This window comes from Pelobates fuscus, chromosome 7, assembly GCF_036172605.1.
Source record: "Pelobates fuscus isolate aPelFus1 chromosome 7, aPelFus1.pri, whole genome shotgun sequence".
NCBI lineage: Eukaryota > Metazoa > Chordata > Amphibia > Anura > Pelobatidae > Pelobates > Pelobates fuscus.
In genome coordinates, this window is record NC_086323.1 from 107,031,231 (window position 1) to 107,049,162 (window position 17,932).

General features: G+C 40.9%; 1 protein-coding gene across 1 annotated transcript in view; it reads right to left on the reverse strand.

Annotated features, from left to right (window-relative positions):
- GSG1 (germ cell associated 1) overlaps positions 1–17,932 on the reverse strand; it is a 54,688-nt gene that overhangs the window by 23,136 nt on the left and 13,620 nt on the right. The window contains exons 2-4 of the mRNA XM_063427408.1: positions 14,422–14,514; positions 2,671–2,983; positions 163–210 (exon numbers count right to left, since the gene is read on the reverse strand). Coding sequence (XP_063283478.1) covers positions 163–210; positions 2,671–2,983; positions 14,422–14,514 — 454 coding nt within the window. The remainder of the gene's footprint in view (positions 1–162; positions 211–2,670; positions 2,984–14,421; positions 14,515–17,932) is intronic.

Sequence of the window (17,932 nt, forward strand, 5' to 3'; positions counted from 1 at the left end):
GTGATTTATCTACAAAAATTTCCAGAGACTTCGATGGTGACTTCTGTATATAAATCAATTAGAAAGTTTTTCTAACAGTGTTGAATGATTTAGAAAGTGTATTAAATTGAGGGCATAGTCTGACCACATAACCCTTACATTGATAGCATGGTTTGCACATACCTCTTTCAGCTGGTGGTGTAAGTTCTAGGAAACTTCTGCACTTTTCATCTAGAATGCAATAAAAATTAGATAATGTTATACTTAAAGTAATTATTATGTGGGCATTCAAAAAAACCAAATAATCTATATAGTTCAGGATGAAAAATAGCCAAAAATGGGGAGAGGAGAGGGGGTCCGACTTCCTGCATGGTTGCACTGTGCCTGAGCTCTGAAGGATAAGCAGGATTTTGAATCTTTAGAGGACTTTAAACATGTATTGTATGAATTTGCAGCTGCTATGGTTCCTCTATCAATGAGTGGGATCAAGGATGAAGTATTTTGGAGTAGTTTTCGAATGACCTTGGAGCTCCATAGACCTGAGTCCTAATCTGACAACCGACAACCAATAGGAAGGCGGCTGCTCTCTACCTCTATCACAGACCAGCCTTTTGAGCCAGCAAGCTGCCTGGGCTTTTTTTATTCCTAAAATGGCCGCAAAGTTGAAAGTCCTGCAGTATACCCTCAAACTGCAGATGTTTTGGCAAACCATTGAGATCATCTGTGAGAAATTTTGGGCACAATTGAACCAATGCTCAAACCAGCTAAAGTATACTACTTACTCTCTGGAGGGAGAAAGGAGTCTGTGTGGGGGAAAGTCTGGGAGACCTGTGCTTGGCATTTCTAACATTCACCTCTACAATAGAGCTTACCCTGGCTGAGAGCCATTTGATGGATTACTTCAAAACACCGCCCATAAAATGTGGTGGGAAACCTGGAAGAGATGGCAGAAAAGCCAAATCTGATCCTGGCCCCTTTGCAGATGCCTCAGGGGCACAGACTGTAGCACTCATAGTCACTGGGTGCATGGAGTAAAGGTGTTGTCCTCCAAGGCCTATTCGAGTGACCCTCGTAAAAGATCTGTGCCCTTAACTAGCCTAGGAATCAGCTGACTATATTGTCCATAGGCTAGTCGGCCTTAACAAAGGGGATAAGAACCTGTGATGTGGTTAAAGCCGGAACACCCCAAGCACCACAACCACTAGTAGTTATGGTGCCAGGAGTGTCATAGCACCATCCCACTGTAATTTGTCAAACTTTAGTTTGAATGGTTTTAAACGTTTTTCTGGGGTTGATGTATCTGACGTGCAGAGAGAACTTTACAGCATTTTGCTTCTGGACTGCCCTTATTGGTGGTATCATTCTGATATGCATAAGGTATAGGTACTCTTTGTAATGGCAAAAGTAAGCAAAAATTCTGCCGACACTCATAACCAAAGAGCGCGGTCCTGCATGACCCTGCAAAGTTCAGTTGATCTAGCTAGTTCTGTCAATAGAATCTGCTGTAAAATGACCAATGAGGCCCATATAAGTTGACAAACCATTCTAAAATGGTTTGACAAATTACACTGGGATTGTGCAAAAGCACTCCTGATATCATAACACTAAAGCAGGCTGTAGTGATTATGGTGCTTGGAGTTTCTTTAAAAATTGAAGAAATGAGAAGAAGGTTCATATATGCAGGTGCATGATCATAGAACAAAGTAATAGTAAAAAGAATAAAAATGATATTTAGACAAAAATAAAGCAGATATGCAGTGGTAGTATGAGAAGAAAGAACGTTTTAATGACGCGTATGAATTTAATATCATTACAGAGCTGTGTCTGTAGTATATTCATGATGAGCATACTATTATGAAAGAGGCTATCTGTACAGAGGGGGCAGAACATCTTAGAATGTATGCATACCACTCATTGCCTGCTCTCTTTATATCAACTAAGAGTAGAGGTATGTATATGATAGATATACAAAACACAAAGAAAAACAGACAGGAAAGAGATCCAGGCAGATAGGATACTGTAGATCTGACAGATATATCATAAATGGATCAGGCAGGCAGGCAGGCAGACAGAGAGAGAGAGAGAGAGAGAGAGACAGAGACAGACAGACAGACAGACAGACAGATAGATTAGATAGATAGTATTTTGATGTTAGGATAATAACAAGGAATCAGGTGCAATTTCATTTTAATTAATTGTGTGTTTAAAAGTCTATTTGATTAAAACTTCCCTAAGCCGATGAATAAGCTCATAAGCTCATAGAGAATATTGCGTAAGGTTTTCAGGCCTTCCATTTTCTTCTCTCTCATTAGCATCACTGCACAATGCTTATTTTTAAATCTATTTTTAAAAGAAAATGCGGATTATAATGTCACTTTATATGTTTGTAATTTGGTTTACCTTTCTGTTACTATTTTCTACTATTGTGCTCTTTTGTTTCTGTTTCTTTATTTTAGTTTCATATTGTGGCTGTGAACATAGAGCATGTTAATCTTGTTAAATATGTACCAAGAAAGCGTTAATTTAAAAAATTGAACACAAAGAAAATGCAGTAAAGTACCTTACCCGATTTCAAACATCTAAATAGCTAAACGTATTTACAATGTTTTTCTGTCAAATGTATTCTAGTTTATTTCTTTTTCATGGTTCATGCAAGTTTTTCAGTGATTCCTTGACGCAAAAGTAACTTACCTGCTCCCAATATGTTTTCTTCACAAGAATACCATATTCCAGTGTGAAAATAGCGGAAAGCAAATCTGTCGTCACCTGTCTCCCAGCTGTATTGAACCACATCCTGCCCAGAGGCATTGGTGCTTTCCATGGCTATAGGAACCACAATACACTTGGTGGCTTTCCCATTGCCACAAAGGGGCTTGGGTACTTTCTGTGTGCCTTCACACCAGTAGCTGCTAACGAGGGATGTGGTAGAGAGTGCAAGGGCTATCAGATTTAGGCTTACAGCCAGTATGGCACGTCGCCAGTGAATGAGCGCAGTCAACTCCATCTGCAAATTAAAAAAAAAAGGAAAGATTACAAATTAGAAAAGTCATTAAGGCTACAAATAAAGAAAAATATCTTGTTATGTAATGTTAATTAGTGTGCTTTACCAATGTCTTTTCCACAGATATACAATGGTAATAATGATTATTAATGTAATTTTTGAACATTATCATTGTCATATGTACCAACACTTACTGCCCCTTGTATCTTATTAATACATTCCCCTTCAGTGCACTAGAAGAAGGCTGATATAGCCGAAACGCATCTGCTGTACATATTTATGGTACTTTCTCTTTTCCTGCATTCTATTCCTGGGGTACTATTACCCATCCTATATGTACCCAGTGATATATATTGCATAAAAAAAATTATATCTGTATTTGTTTTAATAAATATTTTGTGGAATTACTTGAATCTCCCATCTCCTATCCTTGAGAAGTGGATCCAGTAGCCTGGAAAGGCACCCTTGAGCCTATAATACAGAGTCTGACACGTCTCCGAGCCATGTGAGTGATATTCCCATTCCAATATAGAATTGTACTTGTGTTTACAGTTCACACTATGTGTCTTTTTCATTTTTCCTTTTAGGAATTTTATATATGTTACCAGTACTTCAAACCGAGTATACATTGGTATCTGTATCTTACACTGGTTTGGCACTGTTTATTTGAACTGGTGTATTTTATTTATTTTTTACTTTTACAATGACAGTAGACTGAAAAATTTCGAAACAAATCTTACTTGGTTTAAAGCTTTGCAATGACTATCTCTGTTTGTCATCACAGGACAGGAGGCGATTCACTAACTTTCCAAAATTTAAAATTTAAGTGAAAACACCAGAATTTGGCCTTATGTTGAAAATCAGAGTGGGTATTTTAAGGGACATTAAAATCTCTAGAATCTCTACAGTTTGTATTTGTGGATATGGTGCTAAGAGGCTGCAGGGGCCACCCTCTGGTATTTTGTCAAATTGTTTTTAAGCAGTTTGAAACAAAACTAGATTCCTCCAAGTGCCCATAGCCTGGCCCCTTGCTTGTTGTATGCATACTCCCAACATTTCATATATTAAAAGAGAGACACTCACTTTAGTGATGTGACCAGGGGCAGGACTGTTGTGGGAAATTGTAGGTGCATTACTATTAAACATTTTTGCAACTAAAATGTCATTTTGAACAAGGACTTCATATCTTATTCACAGAGACTTTTTTTTTCAACACATTTATTGTAGTTAAAAGACACATTACTGTGAGTATTATTGCTGTGGAGCTCTGTCATACACTCAGACACACCAACAATTTGGAACTCCTAGAAAAGAGTGACAGTAGAATACAAAAGTGTGACAGAGGGATTTGGGCCAGAAATAGGGACCTTTTCTCCTAAATAGGGACACTTGAGAGGTATCCATGTTGTTGTTGTTTAAGTTACACTTTCAAATTAACAATTAAAATTTTGAACATAACTCACTGGATGACCATATCAGATGTGCTTAGCCAATAAATGCAATCTAAATATGGACATAATTAATATTGTTAATGCAAAAGCGATGGGCCAGACCATGGGAGCTTGGGGAATCCTCATTTTGTGTGCAATTGTGGTTGTAGTTTTTAGCGTGCCCATTCTATTGTTTGTATTAAAACGTGCACATATATTTTTCAACTTTTAAACTGAAATATAGCTACCTAGCACTGCCATAACCATTCAGCACTGAAAATTAACACATATACATATACTCAACTTATTAATTTATCTTATAGACCTGGCAACCCTTTCTTTGATAACAACACCCATTACACTAGGTTAGCTAAGAATTATGGGAGGTAAAGTTTGGAAAAGTGTTAAGCACCATTATTGTATATACCAGGGTATTTTGTACAATTAATTCAGTATGTTAAGGTGTTAAATATGATTAGACTTTGATTACACCAGCAGGAGATTGGATTCTGTGGCTTTCAATTTAGCAAGAACAAACACTTGAGAGCATTAGCTGCATCTGTCACACTTGTAGATTAATTGCAAAAGATCTTAAGATGTCCTACAATATGTTGAAAAGAACCCGTTATATGCAGTGGTGTATTTTGGATTTGTGCTGCCCTAGGAAAGACTAAATTCGGGCACCCCCAAAATCTAAATTTGACCTTCCAATTCGTGTCAAGGCCACTTTTTTGACTGACAGACACATGCCCTCATTGATACATGCCCTGATATACACTCACTGACAGATACACAGTCATTGGCACACACATACATTCATAAGCACACACTGTTTAACCAACACACACTTTCACTGACAGACACACACTAACACACCCACTCACTGATAGGCACACACTCTGCACATAAAATGACATACACACACTGACACACACTCACAGGCACTCCTATTCTGAAAGACACACACACTTTCACTCACTCACAGACACACACTGACAGCTACACTCAATCACTTACAGTAAGGTGGACAGCCCCAGAACACAAGTCAAGCAATGCATTCGTCTGGGAGCTTGGGTGGCATTTTTTGGCGCCCCCCCCTTAAAGTGCCGCCCTAGGCAAATGCCTTGTTTGCCTTGTGGTAAATACATCCCTGGTTATATGCCAGGGATGGTATATAACCAAGGTCAGATTTCCCGTTAGGTGGAGTAGGCATGCCCTTAGGGGGCGCCTGTTTCCAGCACATATATTATAGAGCTTTCTAGAGCTCAAGTGGGCTGGGAATCATAAGTGCCAGGAGCATTGGCCAGTGTATGGTGCATTAGTGTATGGTGCATTAGTGAGCCCCATATCCCGTACTCCACCTGACTACATACCGCATACAATAGAGGACTCGGGCAGCCAAGAGTTAATCGCATCTAGTGGCTTAGTTCCCAATATATATACACACACTTGTGTTTGCATGTACTATCATAAGTGCTTCTTTTCACTATTGGAAGTTCTATATAATTTAGGAATCTCTGTGGACACTTTTAGGCTGATGTGTTTTCATACTCATCAACCTCTCTCACAAATTGCTACATTCTGATTTACAAACTGTTGTGGACATTTTCAGATAAACTGCTTCATGGCCTCATTAGTTACTATTTGAACTTTCATGAAGACAGTGAAATGATTCAAACTCGGTTTAATTGAGTTATATTTATTTATTTGGACTCTTTCTTATCACATACAGTTGGTATATATATATATATATATATATATATATATATATATATATATTTTTTTTTTTTTTTTTTTTTTTATTATTATTTTTTTTTTTTTTTATTCCACATTGTCTATCACAACTGCATCTTGAATTTTTAATATTTCTTGCAAAGTACCACTATTTACTTGCTCCTGGTTTTATGTTAGGTTTATTACCCGCAATATATTTGTGAGATAACATTTATTGGAGATCCCAAACACAAACATCCCAAACACAGCAACGTTTCTGCCCTTGCAGACCTTAATCATGCATCATGTAGTCTAGACAGTTTTCTATGCTTGGTAGAAGAGCTGCAGGAACAGTTATACAGGATGTAAAACCCAGCACTGTCCCCGCTCCTCCAGTGTCTGTGTGTGAGGATGGACAGAAGGTGGAAAGGATCACTTCCCATCTGACCACAAACAGCCTCTCACACAGGAAATGACTTGCAGTAGGAGCAGGGACAGCACAGGTGATAGACACTGTGTAGCAAGATGGGGGTTAAGTACTTTACAAATAATTCTTCAAAATCCACATGCCCTAAACATGCCGTAAACACTCAATTTTTCTAAACTCAAAATTTTACCCCTCCCAAAAACCTAAACCTGCACGGCCCTGGATATAAGGTGGGTTTTTTACTTATTAAAGGTGAACAAAGGGACCGACCCTACATGTGGTTTTAACACTATAGGGTCAGGAATACATGTTTGCATTCATGACCCTACAGTGTTCCTTTAAACACTCAAATTCTAAACCTGAAAAATAACCTGCACCATACTCTTATGTTTACCTCCTCTTAAAACTAAATACCCAATAGTAGATTTGACCCAACTCAATAATACTAAACACCACCTATACCCACTCTAAACCTAAACCCAATAACCCTAAGCATCGCTTTCAACTATAACCCCTCTCAAAATTTGAAGGAGTTACACCAACCAATAAAAAAAAGTGTTTTCATAAAACACTGGATTTGATTGCAGTAACCCATTCTGTGGTAATTATTCACAGCACCCCAAACAAAAAAAAAGCATAATTTCTTCCAGTGCCAATGCCCATTTCTCCCTCAACCCAATCTTCCTTTGTTGACATTACTCCCCCTCAACAGGGAGGAGTAGGTGGTCAGGGAGGGGGAATGAGGGGAGGACAGGTGTGGCAAGGAGTGGGAGTCGTGCTGATATTGGCTGCCTGGTGCCAGCATGATATGTGTGCTAGTGTCAGATGCCAGTTTTCCACAGAATTAACATTAGCCACCTGAATCATTGTGCTGGGCAGCCTAACTATACTGCTGGAAGTGGAGTTACACCTCCAGCTGCTAAGGGGTTAATCTCTGTGTGTTTAGCTTTTCAGATCAATGGTGCTTGGAGAAACCATTTAATCCTCTTAACACTAAATACTTTGTGTATTCCAACTCTGATATTAACCCCTTTCCATTGTTTAACCCCCCCTCACTTTGCATCTTTAAAGGAACACTCAGAGCAACATTATCCCTACATCTTGGCTGTTTTTGGAAATGAGAGTACCGTGGGCCCTCCTCCCTCTATTCTAAAAAGTGACCAGTAAACTTTAGTGGTTATGGAGCTTGGAACATTCCCTTAATCCTGCATGTATATGTATACAGCTGTACATTCACTATACTCAAAGATTTAAGCAGACGTGTGCGTATAAATATATACATTCGGTTGTCAAATATATTTTGTAGATGTTTTCATGTCTGCAATGTCTGTTTAATAAAATCATCAAATTCACTTTATGTGCCTTTTTTGGCAGGGGGGATATTTAAGCAGATAAGTGCCTGCGCAGAGGCGTAATTATCAATACATGTGTGGGTACGCGAGCTGTTGCCTGCGCAGAGGCACATTAATGAGATCATTGGTTTTACAGCAAGTAGATTCATATTTAGTCATGTGTGTTTTGTAACTCTTGCTATGCTAGTTTCTTGTCTTGTGTTTATGTTATCTGGTGTGGTTCGAGGTTATGCTTGTGTAGTTATCTTGTGTTGGCTGGTTCATGTGGTTGCTTTATGTGAGCCGGTATGTGCTGTTGTTTTGTGTTAACTGGTTTGTGTAATTGCTTTGAGTGTGCTGGTTTGTACAAGTGTTTTGTGTTAGTTGGTTTGTGTACGTGTTTAGTGTTAGCTGGTTGTGTAGTTGCTTTGTGTTAGCTGTTTGGATAGTTATCGTGTGGTAGCTGGTTTGTGCAGGTGTTTTGAGTTATCTGGTCTGTGTAGTTGCTTTGAGTTGGCTGGTTTGTGTATGTGCTGTATGGTAGCTGGTTTGTGCAGGTGCTTTGTGTTAGTTGATTTGTGTGATTGCTTAGGCGTGGTAACATACAATGCAGTAAGTAGGCAGTAATAAATCCTGAAAAGCTAAGGACAGATGCTTGTTGATCTGCACTACCCTGCACAATTTCAACTAGGAGTATGTACCCATAACCGGAATTGCATTTGGCAGTGAATAAAAAAAACATAGCGTTAAGTCCTTGCTGCCTGGTCTGATGCTCATTGATCTACCTCGCCTATTTATAACCAAAAAGAGTATATTAACAGGCACATTATGCTATATGCATTGTCATTGTCTAGTCTGTTGTAATTCTAAATTGTGGATATTAAAACATGAAAAGCTTATGGTAGGAATTAAAAACATATCGTCATTTTCTTGCTACTAGGTCAGAACACATACATCAAACTGATTTATGGTAGAGCAAGTAGTTGCCCTCGCAGGAGCATATGAATTAGGGAGGGTATAAGCGGTATGTACTCAACGTGTGTATTATTGGACGGCTGTGTAACCGTTGTTGTCTAGCTTAAAATAACAAGCATAACTGGTCCCACATTCTCTGGGGGCAAAAAACACAAAAAAGATGGAGGAAAAAAGTAACAAGATAAAAGCAAAAGGTAAAAGGAGGGTGAGTCACTTCGCTGGAGGTGGCGTTGTATCGCCCGGTATATGGGAACCACCCCCGCCGGCCTGGGGGGGGGGGAGCGGGGCTGGGCTGGTATCCCAGTCTCTCCCGCTGTCACCGCTCACCACGCGGTTGTTTGGGCCTCATGAGGCCGTCTTGCTCCGGGTGCGCTGCTGGTTCGGTGTATGGCACACCACCGTGCCCCTGGGTATTTCCCCTTCAGATGGCCTGTTGTGCCTCGGCTTTTGGTGGGGACTTGGGTCAGTTTTTTAGGGTTTTTAGAGTCATTGAGCCAGAGCTGGCATGGATGGCTGCCGCTCAGCTCAGCGGCCCGGCCCCGCCCCTTTCCAATAATATATGATATCCATTTGTCATATCCAAATATTGCAGACAATATGCGAGTATAATTATTTATACAAAGAACTATGAATTGTATGTGCAAAAAAGACCCCCAGGCTTTGTCTGCTGCCCGGGTGGCATTCGTTTAGGCTTCCCTCTGGCAAATCTGTTTTTCAGGCTTAGTGTATAGACGGTGGGCAGGTAGTCCACAACCGAGTCCACCCACCTCCCCCATCATGGCAAACCCCCCTCAGTTACCCCCAAGGCGTGCTTCTGTCAGCGAGAGGCTCCACTGCACCGTGGGCACTCGGGGACAATGGCTCTCCAGCAGTCTCCACTCCTGAAAGTCCGCAGATCACCTGCCCCCTGCACCTCCCCAGCTCCTGCAGAACCTCATTTGGGCTCCAGCCCCGTTGCGCCTCGCCCTGCTCCGGTCTCATACATGGTGCTGGCGTGCGCCATCCCGGCCACCGGTCCGCCGGGGGGCCCGCATATCCCGGCTCCACAGGGCTCACAGAGCTGGGGGCTATTTCCCCCGGATCCACCAACTAATCCAGGGGTCAGGGCCGGCTCCCCGCCTACCAGTTTGCCGCCCTGCGGGGTCCATCCGCGGGGTCCTTCATCCCGGGGGGGCCATGGCGTCTCAGCGCGGCCTCCTGCGACATGTGCGTTGGCCAGCTTGTCCCTGTGTGGGAAGGGGCCTGTTGCCGCGCCAGTCTCCTTCTCCAGCCTCTGGAAGTCTGACTCATGTGCCGGAACCACCCCCGCCGGCCTGGGGGGGGGGGGAGCGGGGCTGGGCTGGTATCCCAGTCTCTCCCGCTGTCACCGCTCACCACGCGGTTGTTTGGGCCTCATGAGGCCGTCTTGCTCCGGGTGCGCTGCTGGTTCGGTGTATGGCACACCACCGTGCCCCTGGGTATTTCCCCTTCAGATGGCCTGTTGTGCCTCGGCTTTTGGTGGGGACTTGGGTCAGTTTTTTAGGGTTTTTAGAGGCATTGAGCCAGAGCTGGCATGGATGGCTGCCGCTCAGCTCAGCGGCCCGGCCCCGCCCCTTTCCAATAATATATGATATCCATTTGTCATATCCAAATATTGCAGACAATATGCGAGTATAATTATTTATACAAAGAACTATGAATTGTATGTGCAAAAAAGACCCCCAGGACCAAAAGTTACCTCCCCTCCCCTTAAACAGTGTACGTGTAAAAAAACAGAAAAGCATTGTAGCATAATACTGTGCATCACTATTTTATTTAAATAAAAAATTATATATTATTATTATTTTATTATTTATATAGCGCCAGCAAATTTCGTAGCGCAAAGAGTGAGGCATAAATTTGGAACAGGATAACAGGCCATGGAGGTGGGCCAGCCATGACAAGTTGAGGTGAAGTCATTCAATACTCTGAGAACACTTTCTTCAGGCTGTGATTTTGAGGGTCAATACCCTGGGGCATACCTCCCAAGTATCCCTGTTTAGGAGAAACAGTTCATATTATGGGCCAAAATCCCTCTGTCTCTCTTTTCTATCCTAATGTCCCTTTTCTTGGAACTCAATATTGTTGACATATTACCGTATATACTCGAGTATAAGTCGAGATTTTCAGCACATTTTTTGTGCTGAAAAACCCCAACTCGACTTATACTCGAGTTAATGTCTGTATTATGGCAACTTACATTGCCATAATACAGACCAGGACCTCCAGGCTCATTACAAGCCCGGCGGTCCTGTTGGGGGCTGGCAGTGAGCTCTTACTTACTTTCACAGCAGCTCCTGTCAGCTCCCTTCTCCTCCACGCCGGTCCGGTCAGCTCCCTCTGTCAGCTCCACTGCAAGTCTCGTGAGAGCCGCGAAAGACCGCGAGACTTACAGTGGGAGCTGACCGGAGGAGAGAGAAGGGAGCTGACAGGAGCTGCAGGAAAGGTAAGTTACTGCTCTCTGCCAGCCCCCCTCCTACACAGCCCATCCACTGGACCACCAGGGAATGAGAGCCCCCCCTCCCTGGCCAGCTAACAAGCAGGGAGGGGGGACAAAATAAAAATAAAAAAAAATATTATTACAATAATTTTTTTTTTAATTATTAAAATAAAAAAATAAAATAAAAAACTAATACTTAAATAAAAAATCCCCCCACCCAGTTCACACACACACACACACACACACAAACACACACTCATACAAACACACACTCTGCATTTTATACACACACACTCATACACACACACACACTCATACACACACACACTCTGCATTATATACAGACACACAAACACACACACTCACACACACACTCTGCATTATATACACACACACTCATACAAACACTCATACACACACACACACTCTGCATTATATACACACACACTCATACAAAAACACACACACACTCTGCATTATATATACACACACACACACTCTGCATTATATACACACAGACTGTGCATATATAATGCAGAGTGTGTGTGTGTTTGTATGAGTGTGTGTGTATAAGGCAGATTGTTTGTATGAGTGTGTGTGTAATGCAGAGTGTGTGTGTTTGTATGAGTGTGTGTGTAATGCAGAGTGTGTGTTTGTATGAGTGTGTGTGTAATGCAGTGTGTGTGTTTATATGAGTGTGTGTGTAATGCAGTGTGTGTGTTTATATGAGTGTGTGTGTATATAATTATAAAAATCACAGAATTTTATAGCCCCAAGTTTTACCCTCGACTTATCCACGAGGCATAGCATATTTCACAATTGTTGGTCACAAAACTTATACATGAGATCGACTTATACACAAGTATATACGGTAGTGCGTTTTTAACTCCAAGAAATGAGTTTAGTAATTAGTCTGTGTAAATTAGATACATTATTCTTATTCTAAATTGCATTTTAGTTGCATAAATTGTTATTTGTAATTCACCCAAAACTACTCTAAAACAGCTTGCCCCTGGCCACACTGGTCACACCCCTAAAATGTAAGTGTCCATCTTTGTCTATTTGAAATGTTGGTAGGTATACCCTGATGCCTCCAGGTATGGTATGAAAAGAAAGTTTGCATATAATCTGACAAGGTTCAGATGTACGGAAAATTAAACCAGGTGGGGCTGTGGTTGCCTGACTCACCATTTTTTCATGGGTCATGTCTTTATCTTTTTGGGTAGCACAGTAAAGGTGCTGCAGTCTAGTATTTAAAATTGTACATACTGCAGGGCAGCACTCTCCATATGACAATTATTTGGATCACTTGTTGGATGCACAAAGTGGCTGCATAGAATTAGTTTTGTTATTTTTTTTTACTTTCACAGATTGTTTAACCATCTGTAGGATGTGGGAGAGTCTCATGAGTGAGGTAAGACATTCCAGAAAGTGTGGGTATTTCTTGTAAACAGGAATGAGAGGTGGTAGTAAGAGATAAAAAGTTAAATTCATGGACATTACTTAAGATCTAAACCGGGAGCAACAAGTAACATATAATATGATTTTGTGTTGCAGTAAGCTTACTGACATAAGATTGAAGTGAGATCAAAACAACCTTTAACAAATAAAGGGCCTTGTGTTACTGGCAGCGATAAAAAAAAATCTGATAGGATTAATTCTCAGGTATTCAACTAGCCAATTACTTCCCACAGGCTAACTTTTTATACTAGTCACAAAAAAATAAAACGGCAGACAAATAAAAACCAGAGTAAAGAATTTACTCAAAAGTAACTGTTTTTGGAAAATTCTATAACTATATAGTTACATAGTAATCTCAGTTGAAAAAGACTTAGATCTATCAAGTTGAACCTTTAAAACGCATCTTTTTATTCTGTTGATCCAAAATAAAGCATAAAAACAATTTTAAAAAATGTCTAATTTCATAAAACATCCTCTTTCGGTACAGAGTTTCATAAAGTGTGGTGTATGTGACTGGATGGGTGAATGTGACTAGTTTGGGGTATGACTGGATGATAAATGTAACTAAGTGGGTAAATGCATAAGAGGGGCAAGGGTGAGAGAGGTTGGTGTGTGTAAAAAGGTGCTTGTGGTGTTGCACTTTAGTGTTGACAGTATTTGTAGGTTTGTATGTGTGGGGTGTGTGATTGCTTGCAGTGTTGCGTGTGAGAAACATAGAAAAATAGAAACATAAAAGTTTTCTATGGCCTTATCTTAAGTCTAGGATAGCCTTATGATTATCCCACGCATGCTTAAACTCTCTTACTGTGTTAACCTCTATCACTTCAGCTGGAAGGCTATTCCATGCATCCACTACTCTCTATGTAAAGTAATACTTCCTGATATTATTTTTATAACTTTGCGCCTCTAATTTAAGACTATGTCCTCTTGTTGTGGTTCTTTCTTCTTTTAACCCCTTAAGGACACATGACATGTGTGACATGTCATGATTCCCTTTTACTCCAGAGGTTTGGTCCTTAAGAGGTTAAGAAGAAACTACTTCTAGTGTTTTTGGGGACGATGCTGGTGTGAGGGTGGTTACACATGTGGGAGGAGGCTTCTTGTAGAGTTGTATGTGTGGGGAGGAGACTTTTGTGGGGTTGTGTGTGAGTAGGGCTGCTTGTGATGTAGTATGCGTGTGCACGTGAATAAGGGCTGTATGTGGATCAGAGCTATATTGTGTGTGCTTATGAGGATGGGGCTGTAGGGTATGTTTAGGGAGAATAAAGGCTGTAGGGTGTGTGGGGAGATTAGGGATTGTAGGGTATGTTTGTGGGGATAAGGGCTGTAGCATATGTTTTAGAGAGGTGGTTGTTGAAGGGTGTGTGAAGGAGAGGGAGCTCTAAGGTATGTTTGAGGGAAGGGGCTGTAGTGTGTTGGGAAATTGGGGCTTTATTGTATGCGTGTGGAAGGTAGGGGTTGTAGTGTTTGTGTGCAGGATAGACTTGGGCTGTAGTGTGCATTGGGGAAAATAGAGACTGTTTGAGTGTTGAAGAAATGGGGCTGTTGAGTGAGTGTTAGGGGATATCGGGGCGGCAGTATGTGTTTGGGGGTGATATGGGTTGTAGTTTATTTAAAGTTTATTGATACCCCTTCACCTTGCATACCTTGGGCCAGGGTGGTGGGAAAACTGATCCCTGGTAATCCAGTGGGTACATCTTCTGGTCTTCAACTTCGGCTGGTGCAGATAACTTGTATTGCTGCAATTAAAGAACCAATAAAGGCACCTAAACAACTTGATCACAATGCAGACATTTACTATAAAATGCATACTTAAGGACTGTATTCAGATTATTATATTACAGAAGTCAATGCATTCGTGGCACACTTTGAGGTGGCTTGAGACGTAGAAAGCCACAGCTATAGAGTATGGTAACAATTTAATGAAATGTTGCAGTTACAGGGGAACTATTTTAATGCAGGGAGCTGGCCACATCATGGGATTGTATTATTTAAATTCTAAGGGACTGGGTAATCCAACATTAATTCAGGAGGTGGGGATGCCATTGAAAATGCCAGTGGATGCCCAGAATTAGGGGAAAAACTAAAAGCATTTAAGTCTGGGGACTAGGCACCAATTGTGAGTGTAGAGTTTGGAATAAAGTGAAGGGAATGCCTTCACACACATAAGGAAACCCACATGTTGTATTACCTACACCTCTGTATACAAAGTAAGTAGGAATTGGAGGGAACTTAAGGGTGTTCCACATAAGAGAGAGTAACAGAAGGTCCTCTGGACGACAGATTTTAATTCTTAGCCCCATCCCACAATGCAATTGAATGAAAGAATTATGAATAACCGTCCCACTGCTGCCTATGGAATGAGGGAATGAATTCCGTATTGCCACACTATTACCTGTCTAATAAGGAATCCATTGGACACTTATTTTTGTTTTTATATGATGTACTTATTTATTTGCTTGTGTATCCAGTGACAGTGAGCACATGTGAGTTTGTTTATTTTAATTGTTCTGCAAAAAGCAGACAGAATGCAATTACTGAATGTGCACATTCTAAGGCAAATTGTGGTTTCTCGGTTCTCAAGGGAGAGAATTTGAATTGTGTTCTTGTTCGGCTGCAAAATAAAAGTCTACTTGTTTAATATAGAATCGGTTATTTGTGAGCACTCCATATTATCCACACCCTAGCCAGGCAGAGCATGACCCTCTCAATGTCCAGTGCCAACATGTTATAATAAAGCATTCAATACAGAAATCGCCCGGCAACAAATGGCAATACACATAGGCTAGCAGAAATAGCTGTTTCTGCTTATGTGGACACTATTGTGCTAAAGGTTCCCATGTATAAGTTTTGTTCAGCTCTGTAACCCCCATCTCTCACTGTTAACCCTTTTAAGTATATTTGCCTGTGAAGTTATGCAAATACGGACTGAAGGCAAATCACATTGCATACTTCCTAATATTGGGAGTATAAAACTGGGACACGTTTGGGCAAGCACACATTAGGTGTGCCAGTGACTCATCAAAAAAGGTGCATGTCAGACTGGTGTGAATGCACAGCAGGCAAACTGTTAATTGCACTGCCCAGCCCCACTAATGGGTTGCACCTGCACATGCACTGAGCACTGTTACAGCCCTGTAACCTTGTGCTGAATTAAATCTGTGGTTAATGACACACTTGTGCTGTGCTTTATGGAGACTTGTATCTGGTGTCACAAGACACCAAAGAGAAAACCTGGGACAGTGGGCAGTACATCAAATCTAGGACTGCCTAACCAAACTCAGGATGGTTGGGAGGTATGTCACTAGGAGGTATATTGTTCCTCAGTTCCATCCAAGCCCGTATTATTCGCTATTGGAACATAGCCTACAGGGAGTGAATAGAGACTGCTCAGACCAGATAAAAAAAAGTAAAATTTACTAATCCAGTGTTTAGTAACAGAGCCATAACATGTATTTTTATATATTTTTTTATACTATTAAAGGGACATTCCATTGCCCAAATATAAAATTAATAAAATCACTGTTTAGTAGATATACTACAAATGAAAACTTGCATGCATTTATTAATGCATATTTTTTTATTGGGGTATATCTAAAAACAGCTGGCAAAAACTGCAAATCTCTTGTCTCCTGACTTTGCAATACCTCCCCTTCCAACCCCTCTCAGACTTTCTGTGGCTGTCCCATCACATACTTCCTAATGCAGCTCAATAAGAAGTCTTTGCAAAGCAGGTGCTCAAAGCAATTGCTGCCTCTTGAGTTTAGCTCCACTGAGCTAACCTTGCCAAGTGGACGTAACCAGGTTAATTTATAAAAGTGTCAATTTCTATTGAAATCTGTACTTTTTGGAAAATGCAAAAAGAGGACACACTCTTCACACATAAACATTAGTTCATCCTAATATTAAATTATGCAAAGATGTAGCATTAGTGTATAGCTGAATTTTTATAAAGAAAAAAAGACTATCCACCATACTATGTAGGCAGAAGCCAGTATTATTTATTTATAAAATATTTTACCAGGAAAGATACATTGAGATTTCTCTCGTTTTCAAGTATGTCCTGGGTTCAAGCATGTCCTGGGTAAAGGGTTACTTGGCAATCTAAGATGGGGATAACCCAAAATAAATCATTTGGAAGAGATAAGAGATAAACCTTCCAAAAAAGAGTAACTCTCTTTCAAAGTTGCAATTTGGTGTAATAAGTTTGATACAATGTTTCAAAAAGTGCTATTCATTTTTCCTGGCCATATCCATGGCAGCACAACAATGGGTAGCTCCTCCCTATCCTTAATTAGACAGGAACCTAATTAAAACAGAAGACATAAGTAACCCCTCCTACTCCTCCCACCCTCAGTTTTTTTGTTCCTGTCCTATCCCTAGTCATTTCAGGACTAAAAACATTTTCTTTTGTGGCTTTCCTGAGTATAATCTTTTCCTCTGGCCCCTTGGGAGTTCAGCCGCTCTCCCTTGGGAAGTCTCCAGTACACGACCCTCCACAAAGGTGACCCCCTGGAGAAACCCCTTTAGTGACCGGGGGTTCTAACTTGCTGGGACCTGATGGGGTAGCAAAATCATGCCATCACCATAATTTCTGCAGTGACCCAAGGGGTAGCAGGCCGGGCATGCACATACAGAGCATATGGATTTACTTGTTGTGACCCGAGGGGTAGCAAGATTATGCCATCATCCAATTTCCTCCATGACCCGATGGGGTAGCAGGCTGGACATGCGCATACAGATTGCAAGGATTAATATGAAAGTGACTAACATTCCATTGCTAAAGGGTTTAATGTGAGACTGACTAGCATTCCATCACTGAAAGGGTTAACATACAACTCTATGTTGTACTTTCCCATGGACTTACTTGCAGTGACCCTAGGGGTAGCAAGATTATACCATCACCCTATTTCCTGCAGTGACCAAGGGGTAACAGGCTGTGCATGCACATTCAGAGCATATATATGGATATAACCCCGTCTACCCTTCATCAATTTCATCTGAACAGTAATTCAATCAAACTTATTCCTAGGCTTCTCTTATGCCTTTTAACCCCTTAAGGACCAAACTTCTGGAATAAAAGGGAATCATGACATGTCACACATGCCATGTGTCCTTAAGGGGTTAAAATAGCCACTGGGTTAAATTATTCCTAGG